This window comes from Pseudorasbora parva, chromosome 9, assembly GCF_024679245.1.
Source record: "Pseudorasbora parva isolate DD20220531a chromosome 9, ASM2467924v1, whole genome shotgun sequence".
Taxonomy (NCBI): Eukaryota; Metazoa; Chordata; class Actinopteri; order Cypriniformes; family Gobionidae; genus Pseudorasbora; species Pseudorasbora parva.
In genome coordinates this window covers 46,913,266-46,934,709 of record NC_090180.1, presented here as the reverse complement: position 1 = coordinate 46,934,709, position 21,444 = coordinate 46,913,266, and the positions used below count along the sequence as shown (strand labels likewise).

The following is a 21,444-nucleotide window of genomic DNA, read 5'->3' as shown; positions in this document are numbered from 1 at the left end:
CAAAGGACACGGACAAAATTATTATTCAGTGTTTTGTTTTCAGCCGCATCTTTAAAGGTCAGACTCAGCAAAACATTGCTGTCACCTTCCATCGCTCCACTAGTGTCATGTGATCGCAGTTCATGTCCACCTGAGTTGATGTAATTCGCCGCCGTCCCTTTTTTCAGTGACGTACGACTCGCATTTACTGGGGAATATCCGATTGGACCGCTTACATGGCAGACGCAAATGCACGTATACAATGGGGTTGCACCGACTAGTCGACTAATCGACTAGTAGTCGACCTTAATGCTCTGCCGTGACGCTTTAAGCTTGACGTCGACTAGTCGCTGGCCTATAGAGGGCGCAACAGGATAAACGTTTTCCTGACACGCAGGCTCTGTTTACCACAGTTAAATAAATGCATACTCCGAGAGCTCTCCACAAGACACGTTTGATTATACCATCTGGATGCTCAAAATTGATCAGGAGAATGCACGCTTATTGTACCCGTAAGTTAATCATCGCGCTAAACTAATGCGTGCTGCATTGCAACACACACACATAGGCGATCACGCGGAGATCGCGCGCACCTCACACAAAACCATTCAGGAGCGGAGAAATGTATTATCTTATATATTTTACAGAAATGTAAAATAGCTTAGAAACTGGGAAGTTGTAGCATATATTTCTTGATAACTTAAAAACTCACAGCTTCACTTTTAGTAGAGAGACGCTGGCAGGTAGAGTTAATTCACACGCAATAACTCACTAATGCATTCATATACATGTACTCTTTACATGGATCGCCCAGCCCTAGCATTACACGATATCAGCTATTAGAAAACCCACCATTAACACGAGTTCAGGAAGGGCCATTTGTAACATGTTTTGTGGGTTTCCATGGTTTAAGAGAGGAAGGAAGAGGAACCGTGCGTCAGATGTTTTCATTGCAGCCTTCAGTTTGAGATTACACACGTCCGCTGGGCTTCGGCCCCCTCCCTTAAAAGTGTGTTTCACGGGTAAAACCCTAAAGAGTGAAGGCCGACGCCTACTGTTTCTCGCCACATGCAGACATGTGGTGATGTGGTTTTATAGTGGGGCTTTTGATATTCCTCTTTTAGTTTAATGTTATCAGACAAAATCGAAGGTGCATTATATGCTGCATTATTTGTCGATCTTTTTAAGACATGTCAGTAGCACATAATGATGTGCATCCTGCCGGTTCCTGCGTGTTTATCGTAAACTGAACGCAGTGCACCTTGTCTGACTTTATCCAGAGCGGAGGTCTGGAGAGAGATGTGTCACATCTGCTCTATAAAGATCAGAAGTCATTTGAGTCTCCTCAGGCCTTGTGGACTTCCTTAAAGTGCCGCTATTTTCATCAGCTCTACTTCCTGTTTACATCTGCCCTGCTTATAGAGTTGCAATAGTAATGTTTCCAGTGTCATCTCAAGGCACATTTTTCTTTCAGCCGTTCGGTGTTAGCGTAACCCAGGGACTTCCAGACCCCTTTGACCTAAAATATTTTCTCTGAAAGTTTATATTGCAATAATTTGGCAATGGAGTTATTATCATGAACTAAAACATTTTATGTTATGCTAAAAGTTAAAGCACTACTAATAGGAAATAAATAAAAACTGGATGTGAAATAAAGATAATTAAAAAAAAGAAATTAAACCAAACAAAAGCACATAATAAAATGACCATGTTTTTACATTTAGTCATTTTAGCAGATACTTTATATCCAAAGCGACTTACAAATGATGAGAGTAATTAAAATAAAAACTAATTAAAATTGTGAAAATATAAAGATAAAAGCTAATAAAAAACACTAATAGTGTATAAATAATACTAAAATAAACAACTTGGTCCTCTGATGTTGATTAATAGTCACATCACATGCAGCTAAACAAATTTTTCATTTGATAGCTTTTTTTAGTTTGTGATTTGTTTTGAATTATATATATATATATATATATATATATATATATATATATATATATATATATATATATATATATATATTATTTTTTTTTTTTTTAATGTACATTTTTGCTTTTCATCAACTCAAGAACTGAAAAAATGTATCACGTGTTAACACGTTAGTTTTGACAGCACTAATAAATGCATTATAAACGTATTCATTTTTATAAATACTTTCAAGCAAAGATAAAATGCATTTTATTATGCAGATGTTACATTGTTGTAATCTTCTAAAGGTGTAACAATGAATAGATAAGTATTAGAACTGAGGTTATAAATATTCATGAGATCATATAATGCATTATAAGATGCATTACAAGGCATAATTAATGCATTACTTTTATAATTCATTATATAAAGTCTTTAAGTGAAGTGTTACCGGTAAACAGCTGTCAACTCATTTGTGTCTATTCTGAAGTTATTAGGCCCTATTTTAACGATCTAAGTGCATGGCCTGAAGCACACGGCGCAGGTGCATTTAGGGCATGTCCGAATCCACTTTTGCTATTTTAGTGACGGAAAAAAACTGTTGGCAAAAAATAGAGGAAAGACTGAAAGCTTCTCCAGAGAGGAATCCTTTTATTTTTAATATCTGGCATGTGTGTGTGCTGCTGCGTGTCCCTGTGTGTGTAATAATAAGAGTGTACACACGTTGTCACGTTGTGCACCCGCCTATAAGCTCATATTAGTAACACACACTTTAAATAACACATAAAATACTGCACTATTGACTTAAGAGCAGGTTTGTGTTGGTCAATGGTCAGTGGTTTTCAGTTCCTCACAATAGCAATGCTGCTGAACACACACACACACACACACACACACACACACACACACACACACACACACACACACACACACACCCACACAATTCTACATTCTGCATTTTTACTTTCTCAAAAAAACATCATTTAGTATGTTTTTAAGGCCATTTGAATTATGAGGACATTTGATATGTCCTCATAAACCACATTTATAGTGTAATACCAGTGTAATACCCATGTAGTTATACAAATTTGTGTTCTCATAAACCACATTAACAGGCTCACACACACACACACACACACACACACACACACACACACACACACACACACACACACACACACACACACACACACACACACACACACACACACACACACACACACTGATGGGTGAACAGATGCACCAGTGTATTTGATATTTAAACAACGTGGAGCTGGATGTGAACATAAGAACTGCATCGGGCTGAAACTAACACACTTGTGTTGGGCCGGGCGTCGCATTGTATCGGCTGTATGACGGCCCATGAGATGAAGCTGATATTAAATGAGCATAAAAGAGAACTCAATGAGCAATGAAAGAGCAAACTCTGAGCACTAACATCTTCCTCTGGGAAGTCACATAGAGTTGCCATGTTTAGCTTTAAATACAGTTGTCATTCATTTCCTTAGCAATGGAGTTTGCAGTCGTGGCGGAGCTGTAAAAGCCACAAAAGGAGATTCATTCACACCTCACAGCCACAAAACAACTGCAGCATACAGGTCTGTACAGGCCTTTGCAGTTTCTTCTTACATAAAACAGCAGTCACTGGTGAATCACACTCGATTTTACACCTGTGAGAGGCGGGAGCTGTTTCTGGGCAGATTGCATTTTTTTAAATCTGTGCCATCATTGCATCATGTATAAAGAAATGGACAGTTGCTTCAGTTTTAGATGGACAGTTCATGCACACATGAGGAAACACTGCTCAGGTCTATGCATGCGTAAACATGCACCATAACATTCCCCTCACTTTCTCCTGTAAAACATCAGTGACTTTGCTTTTGCAACCCCCCAGAATGCTCTGGCACCGGGACAGGGAGTTTTGCATGTGCAAACGGCACTTGTGTTCAAGTTGTCTGAGTTACACACTCGTGTAGGAGTTCATCATATTTCCAGCACTGCATCAAAGAGGCACGACTGTTTGAAATGTTACACTCTTGTGTTGTTGTGTGTTGTGTTTTCTGCATTTTTTAAGAACACCCACACTCAGAACATGCATTTAGGCATGGACACACACACACACACAAGGACTTTTGTCATGCACAACAACAGCTTTCATTGTCCTTCTGAAAAGGAGACAGTTCCAGCAGCCAAACTCCTGCTTTTCCCCCCCAAACGCTGTGGGATAACGCCCGTTTTTCTTTGTTCATGCACCATGGAGTAGCTACAAGTTCTGTGTGATTTACTTATTTATTTGATAGACTAATGGTTTGATTTGATAGAAAAGTGAAATAAAAGTCATTGCTGTGAACGTTTGCATCTGTTAAACCTGATGAGCGTAATATCTAGCATCATAGACGTAATATCATTGCACTTGTGCGGCTGTAAGTTCCCTCTTGTGGTATTGAGCGGAATATTCAGGCACAGAGAAGTGCATTGTGGGAATGGGTGGGTAGGAAGTGGACAAATAACTGACATGTTTTGGTGAAAATAAGGCAGAACAACTGTAGATCTACTTCCTAACATGTGGCAATGCAACCACATTGTGTTTTTGTGTGATTTACAGTGTACACAGATATTGTAGTACACATTTAAAAGTCTCAGAATGTTGTGGTTTTAGATTAGAGAATATAAAAAAGTGAGTTTAATTAATTTTAAACCAGCAAAATATTCATCCAAATGCTTCAGCCTAGATGTGTCCGTGTTCATTTTTTTGCTTTTCATGCACATAAAACTATTGGTAAAAGATAATAATATTTAAAGCCCCAGTAGACTGGAATAATTTACCTGCTGATATTAGATCTATTACATCTTTTTTTGGTTGTAAAGGTTGTTTAAACAATCTTTATTATCCAATTTTAAGGTTAATTGTACATGTTATCATTGATACTTTCACTGTTGTTCGCTGGTTTTGTTAATTACACTGCAATTTTTTAACATTTTTATTTAAATGTTTTATAAATTATTTTTTATCTTGTTTCTAGTCTAAATATCTAAAAATTCTTACATTAAGAAACATTTACTAGACAAGTAAAAATTTAAATAAGCAAAATAAGCAAAATAATCTGCCAGTTGGGTAAGTAAAATAATGTTGTTTTAAGATTATTTCGTTTACCCCATTGGCAGATTATTTAGTTTATTTTAAGCAAAAACTCTCTTAATTTTGAGTCATTTTTTTCTGCAAAACAAGACAATTACTTTTGCTTGTCTAGTAAATTCTTCTTGTTTTAAGATTTTTTTGATGTTTGGACTAGAAACAAGACAAAAATACTAAGTAAGAAAAGCATTTTTTTGCAGTGTATACTTATATTTTTCTATATATATTTTTATTTATTTATAATGGTACTCTTTGTTCATTCAGTTTATTTTATTTTGTATTTATCATTTACTTTGCATTATTTGTTGTGTAATTTATTTATTTTATATATATATATATATATATATATATATATATATATATATATATATATATATATATACACATTATATAATTTATTTATTTTTTGCAGTTTGTTTTGTTTTGTTGTAAATTGTATTTGTAATTGTGTTTTGTAACTATGTTTTTGATTGTATGTTTTCGAAAACGAGATGGTACATCTCAAGGGGTTAATCTTATTAATCAATTCAAATCATGAATGAATGACCGTGTTTTCTCATGGATGTGAAATGTCTCTGCAGTGAAAGAGGAGCCATGCAGCAGGCCGGCCGTTCACGAGTGTTTAGGGGAAGTTCTGCGTGTTTTACGGCAGGTAATCAGCACATACCCTCTGCTGAACACTGTGGAGACACTCACCGCAGCAGGAACTCTTATCTCAAAGGTCAAAGGTCAGTGCAACTGCCATGATTTCTGTGCTTTCATTACACCTCTACAAATTACACAAGGCCATCATTTTTTTTAACACAACCACAACAGAAAAAAATATATATTAGGGCTGGGTAAAAAAATACAGATTTCTCGATTTTAATCGATTCTACTTTTTACGAACCAATATCAATTCTTAAATCCCAAGAGTCTATCCTGTATTCAGTTGAATGAATGGACCATTGTAGCGCCTCCCATCCCAATAATCTTTGTGCTTTGTTACTATTGATATGAAACAAAATCTCAGATTTCATATGACGTCCATTTTATTACAAAATTGGCTTGAGATCGCTCTGGCTCAGCTCAAGAGAAACGGCACATGAACTGATCTTCTCTTCCGCTTTAATACAGTTACAGCATGAAATAAACACAAATGAGCATCTGAGAGTGTGTTAAAATATACAGGACAACTTACCGAAATCTGTGTCACGTCTCATGTAATCGCTCAATCAGTGTTTCAATCGCATCATATACATAACATCATTTACCTCAGAAAAACCACATCCAGTGTCCAAAAACTCGTAACTCTAGAGAGGAGCATTTTGATAAATATATGCACCACATTACATATTTATTATAATTTTTAATGTTCTTTAATATTTAATGCATGTATGAATAAATCTGTCAAGTCTGACAGCCACCATTTAAATGTTTATATTTCAAAAAAATAGAGTAGAAATTTGATTATGTAATTGTAAAGTTAATATTATAAATTTATTATTATAAAAAAGTAATTGAGTGTAATTTAAATGTTTATATTTCATATAACTTTATTATTATAAAAAATGTAATTTTAGTGTTTGTATAGAAATCAGTTCAATATTATAGTGGGCTACAACTGACTCCCATAGTTTACAGCATCAGTTCAGTGATTTGTGTTCCTTGAGAAAATGTGACATGTATTGTACCTGATATATATATCCAAATATGATATTGAATGGAATAGAAATTGAATTGTGACATTTGTGTCCCTAGCCCTAATATATAAATATATTAGGGCTAGGGCCGGGACTCGATTAAAAAATTAATCTAATTAATTAGAGGCTTTGTAATTAATTAATCAAAATTAATCGCATTTTAATTGCATATATATATTTGACTTGAGAACAGTGAGAAGTAATTTTCACATGGATGTTTAGTATACCATTGAATAATGACTGAATACATAAGCTTAATCAACAAAATATTGGTTATTTATTTCAGTCCAGCAGTGCAATGTTTACCATTAAGTGTAGCAAAAGCATATTTGTGATATTTGAGGCTCGATGTGCTGCGGTGATACGCTAATTCCTTGTTGTATAGCTTGCACACAACCATGCTCTTGTCGACGCTTCCATCCTTTCGTTTTTTAAAACAAAATGTCCCATCCACGGGGCCGAGCAAAGCGGTCTCATCAGCTTCTTCGCTCATGTTCACTATGGTGTGTTGTGTTCGTGACTCGTCAGCGCTAGTTGGTGTTCCAGTATAATCGGTCCGTCGAAACTCATTCATTGAAAAACGCTCCGTGGTGCAAAAATAGTGTGGTTAAAATTATGTTATTTATTTTTTGCGTAATTAATCTTAATCAACGCGTTAAAGTCCTGTTATTAATTAATCTTAATTAACGCGTTAAAGTCCCAGCCCTAATATATATATATTAGGTGATAATGCAAATAATTCAGCACAAACATGAGCGACTAGTATTAGAAACATTAATCCTCTGAAGGAAAAACACACACAGACGTGACTAACTGTAACAGGTGTTTCCATTTTGCCCCCTCTCAACATGATGTCACTTCTAGTTTTATTTATCAAAGCAGAAGCACGCGTTTGTGACAGTGAAGTTGTTCTCTTCTCTGTTTGTCAGGGTTCAGTTATGAAGGCACGACTGACGCTCAGAAGAAAGACTTTGAGAAGGCCATTGAGACCATTGCTGTGGCCTTCAGCAGCAAGTAAGACCCGACACTCTGCTTGCACAGATTTCCTGCTCATTTTCTTTATTATAAATTTAAATATTATTATATTAAATATGATTAAATAGATACAAATGTATTATATGCAATTTAAGAGTTCAGAGTTCAAAAGCCTCTAAAAGCCACTTCGGTCAAAAATGAGATAACGATACTGAGTGAATGCTCTCCACATATAGTATACATTCATAAAATACTTTCACTTCAAACCCGCTAAATCCCAGCCTCAGCTTATTCAGAAGTACTGGTACTTAGGTAGAAACCTATACATAAGAGCCTGACAAATATGCTTATCCAAAAAAAAAAATCAGATGGACTTAGAGGCTTTTGCATCTGAAGTCTTCATATATATATATATAAAACTAAAATATTATTGTTATTATTATACAGCAGTTTGTTCTGGTTCTCGATTCTGATTGGCTGATTCCAGCCATGCATCACCACAGTTCCTCCTTTTGCCGCATTCTCACAGCGACTGTCATGGTGGATGAGCAAACCACCATAATATTACAAATACTCACGTCACGAACATGCCTCAGTTTTCCAGGCGAGAATGCAGTTATTTAGACCTCAAATATGTGACTTATACACATAGCGCCTGACAATTTTAGATGTTTTTGCGGGTGCAAGCTTCATCTCATCCAGTCCTTCGGGAATTTGCCACTGGCTCTTCTGTAGATAGTGGCTAAGCATGAAGTATAATTCGTTTAGGGTTTATCAAACGGTCAATCAATCTATTACCTGTTCCAGTAATTGGGCTTAAATTTCATAACTTTATTTTTTTATTCAACTGAAATCCTTCACTATAACTTGCACTGCTTTTGCTTGTTTATTTCTTATTGTACAAACTTCTTATACTTTTATAATAGCTACTATTGTTGATTTAATTATTTTTTTTCAATAAATATTATTACATATAAATAAATTGCCGCATTTGGTATTGCGAAAGGGTCCGTTAGTGATTGTGATTTCGACTTCAGTGGCTCTCCATCTGTTTTTGTTTTGTGCAAGTGTCTTATGTAACAATTTCACAAAGCTAAAGTCATTGAAATTATGCAATCTTATTCAAAAACAACTGCTCATGCTACATGGGTGTATCTTTGTTTGGATTATGAATAAAATGCAGTGGTTGCCTCTCATGTTATAGAGCAAATAAACAACAAATAAATTTGCTTAAACAAAGAAAATCAGCAGCTGGTATGGGAAATGGCCAATTTTGCTTGTAAAAACTGCTCTACTTTACATAATTTAATATGCTTCAATGAAGCGACATCCCTTCGTTACTTGTTCTATAGTGATGTCTCAGAATTATTAACAGAGGCTTGGGCTCGACTGTTAAACTGTGGCGGAAGCAGTGCTAATATCGTTGACAAATAATTTTCATCAATAACCTTTTTTTACTGACGAAAACGAGACGATAACTAAATAAAAAGCCTTTTTTGGTGACAAAAACTATAACAGAAATCTACTGTCATTTTTGTTAAAGAATTAAACGAGAGGGAAATGTTAGGGAGAGGCAATTAGGGAAGAGATCCGTCAGAACTGATGTCCTGTGTAACAGATGAGCTCACGTGCGGATCTAACGGCGGGAAGACACGGAGCTGTTGAGCTTCTCCAGGCTCACGAGACAGCGCTTCAGAGCGGCTCAACCGATCAATAACACATGTTTATGACAGGGAATGTTTATGAACTAATCCTGAGGAATAATGACAATGTTTACTTTAACATGTTTATATGGAAATATGTTTTAGACGGTTGAAAGATGCATATTTTATCTCCCTCATCTGGCCATGCATTAGAGTTGCAGACATTTCAAAATAAGAGTCCCGGTGTATTTCTAGCTTGTTTTTAATTAATAGTCACGCATTATATATACACATTTGGTTACACAATAAACTGTATTTACTTTCATTCCCATTTAATTCATAGTCAGGAGGAAAGACTAAGAACAGTATTTGACACATATTATTCAATAAAGGATCAGGGTTATAATCGTTAACTGAAATCATTAAAACACATTCAACTGAAATAAAAAATAAATGACCAAGTTAAAGGTGGGGTAAGTGCTATCTGGTAACCGTTGTTGATATTTCAAATCACCAAAACAAACACGCCCATACCCCCAAAAGGGTCTCGCCCCTATTTTGATAGCGCCGCCCCACACATACGTAAACCCAGAGGCATCAACGGCTATGGCAGAATCTCTGTGTATCTAATCCAGGTCGAATATTCTATGAAAAAGTCATCCCTTCTATCAGAAAAACACAAACCGTTCTCATGAACAACTCAATAGAACACAAGCATGACAGTCCAGCTAATGACATATTACAATTATGACTGGATAAGGGTTATATAGATCATGAAAAGAGTAAACAAACATATATTAGGAGTATAGTATCTTACTTGTCGGAGACATTGTGTGAGCTGACGCTTGAAGCACACGGAGAGGAGATTTAGATGCTCCATACGGTGTGGAAATGAACGGGTCTTTATCATCGCTGAAGTGAGCCAATCGCAAATGGACTAACAAGCGAACATGACACACGAGCATAGTCAAGCAGCATATATTAGACTAGTTGTCGGCTAATGTCCGTCATGTGTGACTCGTGTGTTTTGAATAATGACGTGCACAGAGCGAGAGCGAGCGCTCTTCTCACCATCAATAGTAGACACGCCCCTTACTGCTGATTGGCTACAAGTTTGTTATTCCACTCGGCCCGTGTCCTTTTTCTAAAACGGTTTTGAAATAACACTTATCCCACCTTTAAGCTTTAGCTTAACCTGATATACTAACTTAAACAGCAATACAACATTATAAAAACTATATAGATGTTTTTACAAAACAAACAAAAAAGTGAATTGAGCTCTTTTGTGTATTTTTGCGCTTGAACGGTCAAAAACACAATTATATCAAAATTTGCTGTCAAAATTAACACTGGGCGGAAGGGAGTAGTTTTGCAGAAAATAGTGTTTTTAAAGACATTTTGTTGTTGTTTCTTGTTTATTTACACACTTGTGCCATCAAACTGTTGTATAAATGCAAAATCACACTCGTAGCCGTGCACTATGGCTCTGTGATGAATCACAGCCGTGCTGATTAGAGTGATATCGCACTGCTTCTCCTGTGACATTGCTATATACAGTATATATTAATAGATTTCCGTAAAGGCCACTTATAATGTTGATTATGTTTAATCATATGTATATAATAAATATATTTCCCTACAGACAACTAATTATGTTAGTTATTTTTAGTTGAGACCATTTTTCACCTTCTCTCTAAAATTCCCATGAATATTTTTAGCCAAATATGTTTGGCTAAGTTTCTTTCGATAAAAGCATCTGCTAAATCCATTAATATAATATAAATGTAGAATGAAACTCTTGTGTACCTTTAAGAGCTCTTCTGTTTGCAAACGCCCTGCACTACCACTCATCATAACATCGTCTTGCTCAACCTGGTACATATTTTATCTTCGAATGATTATTGAAAAACAGAGAAGATTTTATCACTTTAATATCTAGATATAAGATTAAATGGAAACGTTTCTGTTTCTGCTCATGATTCATTAAGCGCACGTCCCAAACTGTGCTCAGATTTACCAATATATTGTATGCAATCAAAATTCAGAAATCTTAATATGAGCTGCTCCACATTCAATCCATACTCTTACTAGATGAGAAATATTGACTTTTTGTGTCTTTTAAGAAACATCTGATTGATATAAACGATCAACATCTGAGCATTATTTTTTCTTTCTCTGTCAGTGTTTCAGAGTTGTTGATGGGAGAGATCGACAGCACTACTCTTCTGTCTCTGCCGCCGACAGAGAAGAGCAGGGTGAGTGTGTGTGTGTGTGTGTGAGCACAGTGCGGATGTTGTTAGAAGCGTGTGTGTGGGTCGCTTCCTGCGCTGTCTTGCAAGCATATTGTTTCCTCCTCATCTCTATACAGGCGTGAGTCTTCAAGAAACACTTCTCAGAACATCACTGATGACAAATGAATCATTATGAGTGTCCAGAAGAGCCACTAATATTGTTTCCCAGAAATACCACAATTAAAAGATTCACTTCCCTTGTCTCTGTCAGCCAACAATGCACTTTACCATAGAGTTGTTGAACTGTGTGTGGACTTTAAATACACTTTACCATAGAGTTGTTGAACTGTGTGTGGACTTTAAATACACTTTACCATAGAGTTGTTGATCTGTGTGTGGACTTTAAATACACTTTACCATAGAGTTGTTGATCTGTGTGTGGACTTTAAATACACTTTACCATAGAGTTGTTGAACTGTGTGTGCACTTTAAATACACTTTACCACAGAGTTGTTGAACTAAAACATAGAAATGAACAGCAGTATTTAACTTCATATCTCGCTACTTAAATGAAGATTGAGGGCCAGATTTATTAACAGCTTGCTCCGGCGCAAACCCTCTTTACTCAGGATTTACTAAATACACGCAGGGAAAAATTAGCGCTAAAGGCTTGGACAGGGTTGACATATTGCATATGCATTTGTAGGAGTTTTCCTTTTTAAGATGCAAAGTTTATAGGAGAGTTTTTACATGAATCATGCAATGTGATTTACAAAGGTTTGCGCTAGTCAATTTACTGGTGTTAGTGCCATTATTAGTGACTTTTATTAGTGCTCTCACACTAATTTGTCCTGTTTAGTAAGTCTGGCCCCATATTTTTTATTTTCAGACAGTTCACTTACATTCATTTTAGCTTTGTGCTGAAGTGAATCATTACAAATGCATTACAGTACGATTTACACGGGGCGCGACAGTGCGACCATTTCACTTGCATTTGCGCCTAAATATAGATGTGCAAACTTAATTTTCTTAAATGTAAGATCATCAGAAGTCTTCAAAAGCAGCGATATATTGAATTCAAATTATTTACAAAATATTTAGTGATACTAAAATAATACTAGTATGGCAAAATCTGTTAATTACTACGGAGCTCCGCACATGACATGCAAGAAAAAAAAGTGAAATTGTGTGCACAATTTACTATTTCGTTCCCTCGAATTATAAATCTTGCGTACGTTTTACTAGTTCATTCCCTTGATTTATAAATCGTGTGCATGATTTAGCAAATCGAGGGAACGAATTAGTTAAACAAGCGCGCGATTTATAAATCGAGGGAACGAATTTGTAAATTGTGCGTACAATTTAGCCTACTAGGTTTTTACTGCATGACATGTGTGGGGCTCTGTACATTTTTTATATATAAAAAATACGAAAATAGTTAGTTGTGCCCCTAAAGTTTCTAAATGCGCTTTTTAAATTTAGGCACAGGTGCTTCTTCAAGCCCTGTGAGTGTTGCATATGTTGGCGAGAGCATGTGAGGATAGTGTGTTTGATTACTGCCCCCTCTAAAGTGATATCAGTCTCTCAAAGGTGCAGTAATACTGCAGACAAAGAGCCAAATCTACCACCAGCCCTCAGAAAAGGAAGTGATAAAACTACTTCAGTCTCACCACACGTATCTGATGCTGACCTCAGCCTTAAAATCGATGTGAAATCATAAGACAGCTTTTCACCTTGATGAGAAATCTTGTCACACTTTAACCTCGCGGCACAAGATCTCGTCACACCCCTACAATCCACCCTTTTTACTTTCATAATGCATGCATATTATTTCCCTAAAATATTTTTCATTTTAAAGTGTGATAACTTGCTGTGGCTCTATGTGTGCAGTCTATGGAGGACCTGTACAGGGTTTCATCAGGCCAGGGTCCTGAAGGAGGAGGAAAATATGACCACCAGGACTGCAGTGAGTCAATCACTCTTTGTACTGTTGTTAGTTATTAACAGAATGGCATACCAACTTCTTTTTTTGTGTGTGTGTGTGCCCCATATGCAATTTCTTTGTATGCATAGAATACCTGTATGACATTTGCTAGAATGTGCTGTACACAACAGAACAATCTGCATGAGATCTTAGACCTCAGTTTCTAGTGTGATGCATGATTGGATTTTAAATTAAGCTTTAATTGACTTATTATTAGATCAGACTGTAAAAATGTAAACATTTGAGATGTTCTGCTTAAAGTGTCATTCAGTCTACATTTTAGACTTGTCTTTTTTCGTCAACGATATTGCATGTTTATTAGGGGTGTAACGATACGCGTATTCGTACTGAACCGTTCGGTACGAGGCTTTCGGTTCGGTACGCGGTACGCATTATGTACCGAACGGTTCTTGGACTAATTAATTAGATTTGGAAAAATAAAAAAGTGTGTGAAATATAATAATATGCGTTCAACAAGGTAGCCCAATAACCAAAACGACATAACAGGCAATGCCCCTGACACCTGACACAAGTGAAAGAAAAAAAAACACCAAATATGTTTTATAAAATAACTATAGGCTGCTCAGTCAGGTGCTCGCTTACTCAGTAGGCTACGCGCTGAATGCTCGTGACAAAATGGCTATTGCGTTTAACAAACCAGAAATAGAAGATCCTCCAATAACCAACAGGTCTGGTGTTTGGGTGAACTTTGGATTCTTTGTAAGCTATGATGGTGTTGGCAAGAGTGATGGTATGTCGCATTTGCTACATGATGGTACAGCAGCGGGGTTAATTACCGGTGTCATGTCAATCAACTCATTTACGCCGACAACAAGACGATAAAAAGGAGAAACAGCCACAAACTATCCCACAAACTATCCCCGCAGCATTTAGACAGACATTTCCAACTTATTCAAATGGCAAAAGACATCACCGCGGCGAGTTGCCCATTTATAGCCGCGGATATGAGACCTTACGCCCGTTTCACACAAACTCCGTCTGCAGTGCGTAGTCTATGTGGTGCGTATTTGTTCCGTACCCATGTTAACGGTTGCGGACTGCAAACGCAGCATATGTGAAAGCACAACAGGGTGTGCGGCTCCTGCACCGCATACGCAGCGCAAAACGCACCGCATAGGCACCGCAGACGGAGTTTTAAGAACATGCTTAAAGTAATTGAGCCCCTTTACAATGTTCCTTCACGAGCCCATTTCAGCCAGTAATTCCTGCTTTGTCCCAAAAAACAAAAGCACAAACAGAGAACCAATTGGCCAAAGCAACAGTGACAACTCTGACAACAGACGGCTGGATGTCAAGGGCTACACAAAGCTACCTGACTGTAACGGCACATTACATTACCAATGAATGGGAGCTGAACAGCCACGTTCTTCAGACACGCCCCCTTGAGAGTCAGACAAGTGAGGATTTGGGGGATGACAGAAGCAGTAGTGTGTGAAAAAAGTGTGGAGTGAGCTAATGTAAAGAGCTAATGTCTTATTCCTGTAACTACATAGAAGATGGGTAAAGTATAGCTCCATCATTGTTCAATGTAAAAAAAAAAAAAAAATCATACTTTGTTAGTTTTAATTAAAAAATAATTTAAAAAAAGGTAATTTATCTGCCAATTTTTTCTTTTTGCTGTATCTAAAACATACCGAACCGTACCGTACCAAACCGTGACACCAGTGTATCGTATCGAACCGAACCGTGAATTTTGTGAACCGTTACACCCCTAATGTTTATATAATGTTAGTCACAATGTAGGTGTTAGTCACAACTGTGATGTAGCCTAATCTAAAATACAAGCATGCAAAAACATCATAGGCCTACTTCATTTCTCAAAAATATATAAATATGAGGTTATTTGGCAACAATGTAGTTTACTACTGTTTGAAACATCAATTGTTATATCTGCATATTCATATACATTTTTAAAGAGGACATCTTATGCTTTTTTCCCATGTTCATCTTTCTTTAGTGTGTAATGTTGCCGCTTGAGCTTGAAAAAGCTCTGAGTTCTTCTCTATATCAGCTTCAGTGAACTCCTGAAACGCCTCTATTGTAGTCTTGAGTTTTCTTCCGGGAACAAACACGTCACAATATTCCTCATTTAAATAAATAATAAGCAGAATAAAGGGGTGGGCCTGGTTGAGTTAATTAGTAGCGTGTTGCTGGTACAGTTATGGTAAGGGGCGGGACATTCTCCAAATGCGCTGGAAGCGGTTCAACAATCACAACACACTGCTCCAGCCGACCAATCAGAGCACAGTGTGCTTTTTAGAAGGCGGGGCTTCATAGAGACAGGAACTAAACAGAGTTAAGCCTCGTTTCCACCGCAGAAACTTTCCCCAGGGACTAGGAACTTTGGGTGGTACTCGGTGTGCTTAGACCGCAGGAACCAGGGTCTAAATGAAGTTCCGGGTAAATATTTCCCCCTCCAAACGGCCCTGCTCACGAGGTCGTACTTTTTCAAAGTTCAGGAACGTTTAGAGGGCGGGATTTGAGCGCTGAACATGCTGATTGGTTTAGCTCAACCTGCATTTTTAAAAGTCTTTACGAGGTTCATTCTGCGTTCAGTAAATATCAGACTTGCACTTTCTGTCTGATGGTGCGCGGTCATCTCAGCCATCTCACGGTCAATGTCCGTAATAGCTGATAATAACATACATTGTCATTTTAAATCTAGCTTTACAAGCTTTCAGAATATGCTTTAGTATCAGTACTCTTTTCCGCCGTTGTGTTCATTTTAGTTTATCTCTTTAGTACATAACGAGCAAAAGCAGCACAGCTTGAATCTCCTCCATACTTGTCATTGTTGCAGACATTACTGTCGCGCAAAAATGATTACTGTCCATCGGTGACTCGGAGGAGCAGTTCTACATTACGGGACTAATTTGCCTAATCTTCACGGAGCTTTAGACCGCAGTGGAAACGCACAGTAACGGGTCTAGAGGGAAAAAAGTTTCTGTAAAAAAAGTTCCTGGTACAAATTTTTCCGGGTAATTTCGGTGGAAGTGGGGCTTTACTGACAGACTGGGAAGAGACGAGCTACAGCAATGGAGAATATGAGGAAATAATCAACATTCAAGCAGGAAAACCTGCTCTAGTAGAGCCTAAAATGAAAATCAAGACTTTGTAAAAAAGCATAATATGGCCTCTTTAAAAGATAATAGGCACTATACACAGTCAATGCAGCTCAGGATGTAGTATGTGTCACTCTCGTATTCATTCTGAAGAGCTATTTTTAATTTTAAAATGGAAGTGTTATTTGTTCATGTATGGGATGGCTGATGTTTAGCGTGTGTGTCAGCAGTGAGTCCACAGGAAGTTGATATTATCCTGCAGCGCAGTGAAGGTGGCGTGGACTCGGCTCTGAATTATGCCAAATCTATCGCCAAGTACATGAAGGACATCATCAACTACGTAGACAAGAGAATCGCTCTCGGTAATGCCACACTGCTTATTTTATTGACCTGTTTGGTGATTTTTGGAATGCATTTGATATTTCTTTCATAAGCATCTCTGGCTTCCAGTTAAAACTTGAACAGAATAACTTTTAAATACACCATCCATTTGAACTTTGAGTCATATTATGTTGTTCATGACTCCTTTTTCTGTTTTTCTGTCACAGAGAACGAGTTTTCTAAAGGTCTTCAGAGACTCTACCAGTCCTGCAAACAAAACATCATACAGGTACATCAGTGTGTGTGTGTGTGTGTGTGTGTGTGTGTGTGTGTGTGTGTGTGTGTGTGTGTGTGTGTGTGTGTGTGTGTGTGTGTGTGTGTGTGTGTGTGTGTGTGTGTATATAAACATTTAAAAACATAAAAACAGGCCAAATATGACCTCACAAATCATATAGTGATGGAACTGTATGAAAAGTTCATATCACGATTATCAACATTATCACGGTTTTGTCCAAATGAGATGAAAGTGTTCAAAAGGAACTAATGCACATTCTGAAAACATTTCAACAAGTTTTATATTTGTTAAAATAGAATTTAATGACTTTAAAAAAAACAATAAAGATAAAAAATCAGTTTATGATCATTTCATAGTGTTTAATTCATTTCTGGAGCTTGTCAGACATATTTATTGTTGACTTTTATTTTAAAAAATGCAGCATGAAATAAACAAGTCTTGTGTTCAACAGATTCATTTGAATGGATCATTTTTATTTAAATACAGAATTATCATTATTATGTCATATGCTTACTGTACATACAGTAATGGAGGTCTCTCTCCCCCTCTCTCTCTCTCTCTCTCTCTCTCTCTCTCTCTCTCTCTCTCTCTCTCTCTCTCTCTCTCTCTCAGGAGCACATGCCGCTGTTGTCTATCTTCTCTCTGGCTCTCGAGCAGGACTCAGAGCAGAGCTGCGGTTTACAGCAGGCCACAAACAACATCTACACACACTCGTTTCTACAGGTACCAACAGTACAGCAAGATGACAGTGTGAATATTTTTAGCACAAGTGCATGAAACAGAGGAATGTCTGGGTCACATTTCTACGGAGTCCCGCACATGACATGCAGTAAAAAACTAGTAGGCTAAATCGTGTACACAATTTACTATTTTGTTCCCTCGATTTGCTAAATCGTGCGCACGATTTATAAATCAAAAGAAAAAAAATTATTTGAAATTATTATGTTTTTTTATTTTTATAATACATTATATATTGTAATAAATATTGTATTTACATACATTATTTCACCCATAAATAAATAAATGTATATACAATATAGAAATGTATATGTATTTATAAAATAAATGTAATCTTATTTTACAGTAAAGATTGTATTGACATTTATGATATTTTTTTATTTTTTTATTTAATTTTTATATATTTTTTTTACATTTTAATTTCTCATTTATTTATTTTGAGTTTTGTGTGATATAAATGTGTTCTTGGCTTGTTTTGTGAGATTTACCTGCAGTCAAACCAAAACATTTTTAGATATTTTCTAACATTATTACAGTTTATTCGCTATAGTTTAGAAAATGGTAATAAAATACGACCAGAGTTAAACTGTCAGACCAAAAATAATCTTGATAATGTCAGATAACATGATTGGATTGGATTACAATCAACCAATCAGCTGTTAAATTTAAAAACACGATTCGATAATACTAATTTAGGTTAACCAGTGGCCAAGCAATGCTTCATTTAGTTCAGTCTGGGGTGTCAAAGCATTAGCAATTCAAGAAAAAACACTTCAGCAAAACATGTTCAGGTCAAAGTGTCTGAATCATTTTGGTCCCAAACTTTTATACATTTTACTGGTAGTCACTGTATGAAGAATTTTTGGGGATATGTCACAGTTTTCTTTATTTTGCTCTCCTCACTTACAGAAATGAACTGTAGTGTCCTGCATACACTAGAAAAAATGTATATATGATGTCTGAATAATTTATGGTTTGACTGTAAGTAGGACTAATAAAAAATAAAATGAAATGAAACCTTTAAATGATTCTTTCTCCCACTCTCTCATTCAGCCCATGACACAACGCAGACAGGAACACGAGAAGAAGCGCAGAGATATTAAAGAGCAGTGGCAGAGAGCCAAGAGAAAACTGGTAGAGATTCAGTCCACACTTAACTCACTAGTGAACATAACTAAACCCTGCTTAAACAAAAATATGTATGCTTTTGTGTTCATCAGGCCGATGCTGAGACTAACCTCCGCAAGGCCCGTCATTTGTACATGGGCCGCTGTGAGGAGTACGAGAGAGCTCGGACAGTAGCCAATAAGGTTGAAGAAGAGCAAAGCGGAACAGGAAGTGGCTCAACCACTAAAGCTCTGGACAAGAAGAGACGACTAGAAGAGGAAGCACGCAACAAGGTCAGCAAGCTCAAACAGGAAACATGAGCTAACGTCACACATTTTGTCATTTTGTGTGACTGTGCTTTTGCGGTCAACATTTTGTTAAATAGATTGATATTAGACTCCAATATTTTATTTTTGTTATAAAATTTCATATTTTTTCTCTGCAATCTTGTAATATTTAATTAAAAAATGTGTAAATAACGTGTTTTTCCAAGGAATACAATGAGAAAATTACCAGCAAAATCAATTAAGTTATTAGAGTACAAATCAGACACGTGGTTTTTAACTATTTCTGATTATATGCACCAATTGGTCATTTTTGAGCGCGATGCTAATAGTCTAATCAGATTCAATGATGTATGCTAAGCTATGCTAAAAGTGCTACTGCCAGATACAGAGATCGGCTGAATGGATTCAAAAACGGTAAAACTCAACTGTTTAAGGGACTTGGAAAATAAGCCTATTTTCAAATAAAGTGGAGTGTTCCTTTAAGAGGTTTGTTATACTATATAAGGTATTGAAGACTTCTTATGATCTTACATTTAAAGGGTTAGTTCACCCAAAAATGAAAATCATTTAATTAATTACTCCCCCTCATGTCATTGGACACCCGTAACACCTTCGCTCATCTTTGGAACACAAATGAAGATATTTTTGTTGAAAGCTGAGAAAAGCTTCAGAAAGGCCTCCATTGGCATTCAGTCCATTCCCACTGACCCACTCACAAGACCCATAAAGGCACTAAAGACGACATTACAAAGTCCATCTCACTACAGTGGCTGTACAATCATTTGATGAAGCAACGAGAATGGTTTTTGTGCGCACAAAAAAATCTAAATAATGACTTTATCCGCCAAGTTATTGTCTTCCGTGTAGGTATTGGACGTGAACTCAGGCAGTAGCATGAGTTCATGACCCGGAAGAGGTTCTCCTCTTCCGGGTCATGTGTCCGAACGGTGGAGCTGCGTCATATTCTCGCGCATGCGTCGAGTTCACATCAATAACTTGGCGGATAAAGTCGTTATTTTGATTTTTTTGTGCACAATAACTATTTTCGTCGCATTGTAAAATGATTGTACAGCCGCTGTAGTGAGATGGACTTTGTAATGTCGTCTTTAGTGCCTTTATGGGTCTTGTGAGTGGGTCAGTGGGAATGGACTGAATGCCAATGGAGGCCTTTCTGAAGCCTTCCTCAGCTTTACACTAAAATATCTTCATTTGTGTTCTGAAGATGAACGAAGGTCTTATGGGTGTCCAACGACATGAGGGTGAGTAATTAATGAATTTTCCTTTTTGGGTGAACTAACCCTTTAAGAACTGATCTGCACAGACAGTTTTTTCGCACACATGCTCCAAAATATATTTTGAGTGAAATGGTCTCACTGTCAAGCCCTGTAGAATAGAATAGAATGATGAAAATGTGGTAAGCATTATAGTGATGAGAGTTTGGGATGTTATTGTCACGAAAATATCACAATGCCAAAAATAATATCTTTAAGCAGAATATAATTGCTCTCTACTTTTACTTTTGAATTTTTGGGTCAGCATATTTTGTAATATTCACCCAACAATTCTGTTTGTAGTCAATGTTTTCAGTTGCAGCATTTGTGCCGGAGCAACAAAAAAAACAATCAAGTCGACTAAATTAGTTTTCATGATAAGACAAGCAAGCTAGAGGAAGTAAATCAAGTGTTGTGCGTTTGTGTCCACAGGCGGAGGAGGCGGAGGCGACGTATCGCACCTGCATTGCTGATGCAACGACTCAACAGCAGGAGCTGGAGGACATGAAGGTGAACGTGCTCAAACAGATCCAAGAGCTCATCAGACAGACAGACCAGATCCTGCGAGCGGTGAGAGTCATATATATATTTATATACACAGAGTTTAGTTCAGGGTCCAATTCTCACTATTAACTAGTTGGTTATTAGCATGCATATTATTAGGATATTAGCGGTTTATTAGCACTTATATAGTCTTGTGTAGCCAGACTGATGGCAGGAAGTCTCAATCGCAGCTTTCATTGGTCAAGGATCGCCCAAAAGGAGGTTTGACTGACATGTTACGAAACCAATCACAGT

The 21,444-nt window shown here is 36.9% G+C and overlaps 1 protein-coding gene across 3 annotated transcripts in view; it reads left to right on the top strand.

Moving 5' to 3' along the window:
* The window catches only part of arhgap45a (Rho GTPase activating protein 45a), a 57,787-nt gene that overhangs the window by 19,720 nt on the left and 16,623 nt on the right, over positions 1–21,444 (top strand). For 2 of the 3 annotated variants that reach the window (XM_067452864.1, XM_067452862.1), the window contains exons 3-12: positions 5,611–5,757; positions 7,641–7,725; positions 11,512–11,584; positions 13,451–13,526; positions 16,855–16,989; positions 17,176–17,237; positions 17,856–17,966; positions 19,035–19,115; positions 19,202–19,381; positions 21,079–21,216. In XM_067452864.1, coding sequence (XP_067308965.1) covers positions 5,611–5,757; positions 7,641–7,725; positions 11,512–11,584; positions 13,451–13,526; positions 16,855–16,989; positions 17,176–17,237; positions 17,856–17,966; positions 19,035–19,115; positions 19,202–19,381; positions 21,079–21,216 — 1,088 coding nt within the window. The remainder of the gene's footprint in view (positions 1–5,610; positions 5,758–7,640; positions 7,726–11,511; positions 11,585–13,450; positions 13,527–16,854; positions 16,990–17,175; positions 17,238–17,855; positions 17,967–19,034; positions 19,116–19,201; positions 19,382–21,078; positions 21,217–21,444) is intronic. The other variant, XM_067452863.1, reaches the window with a different exon arrangement.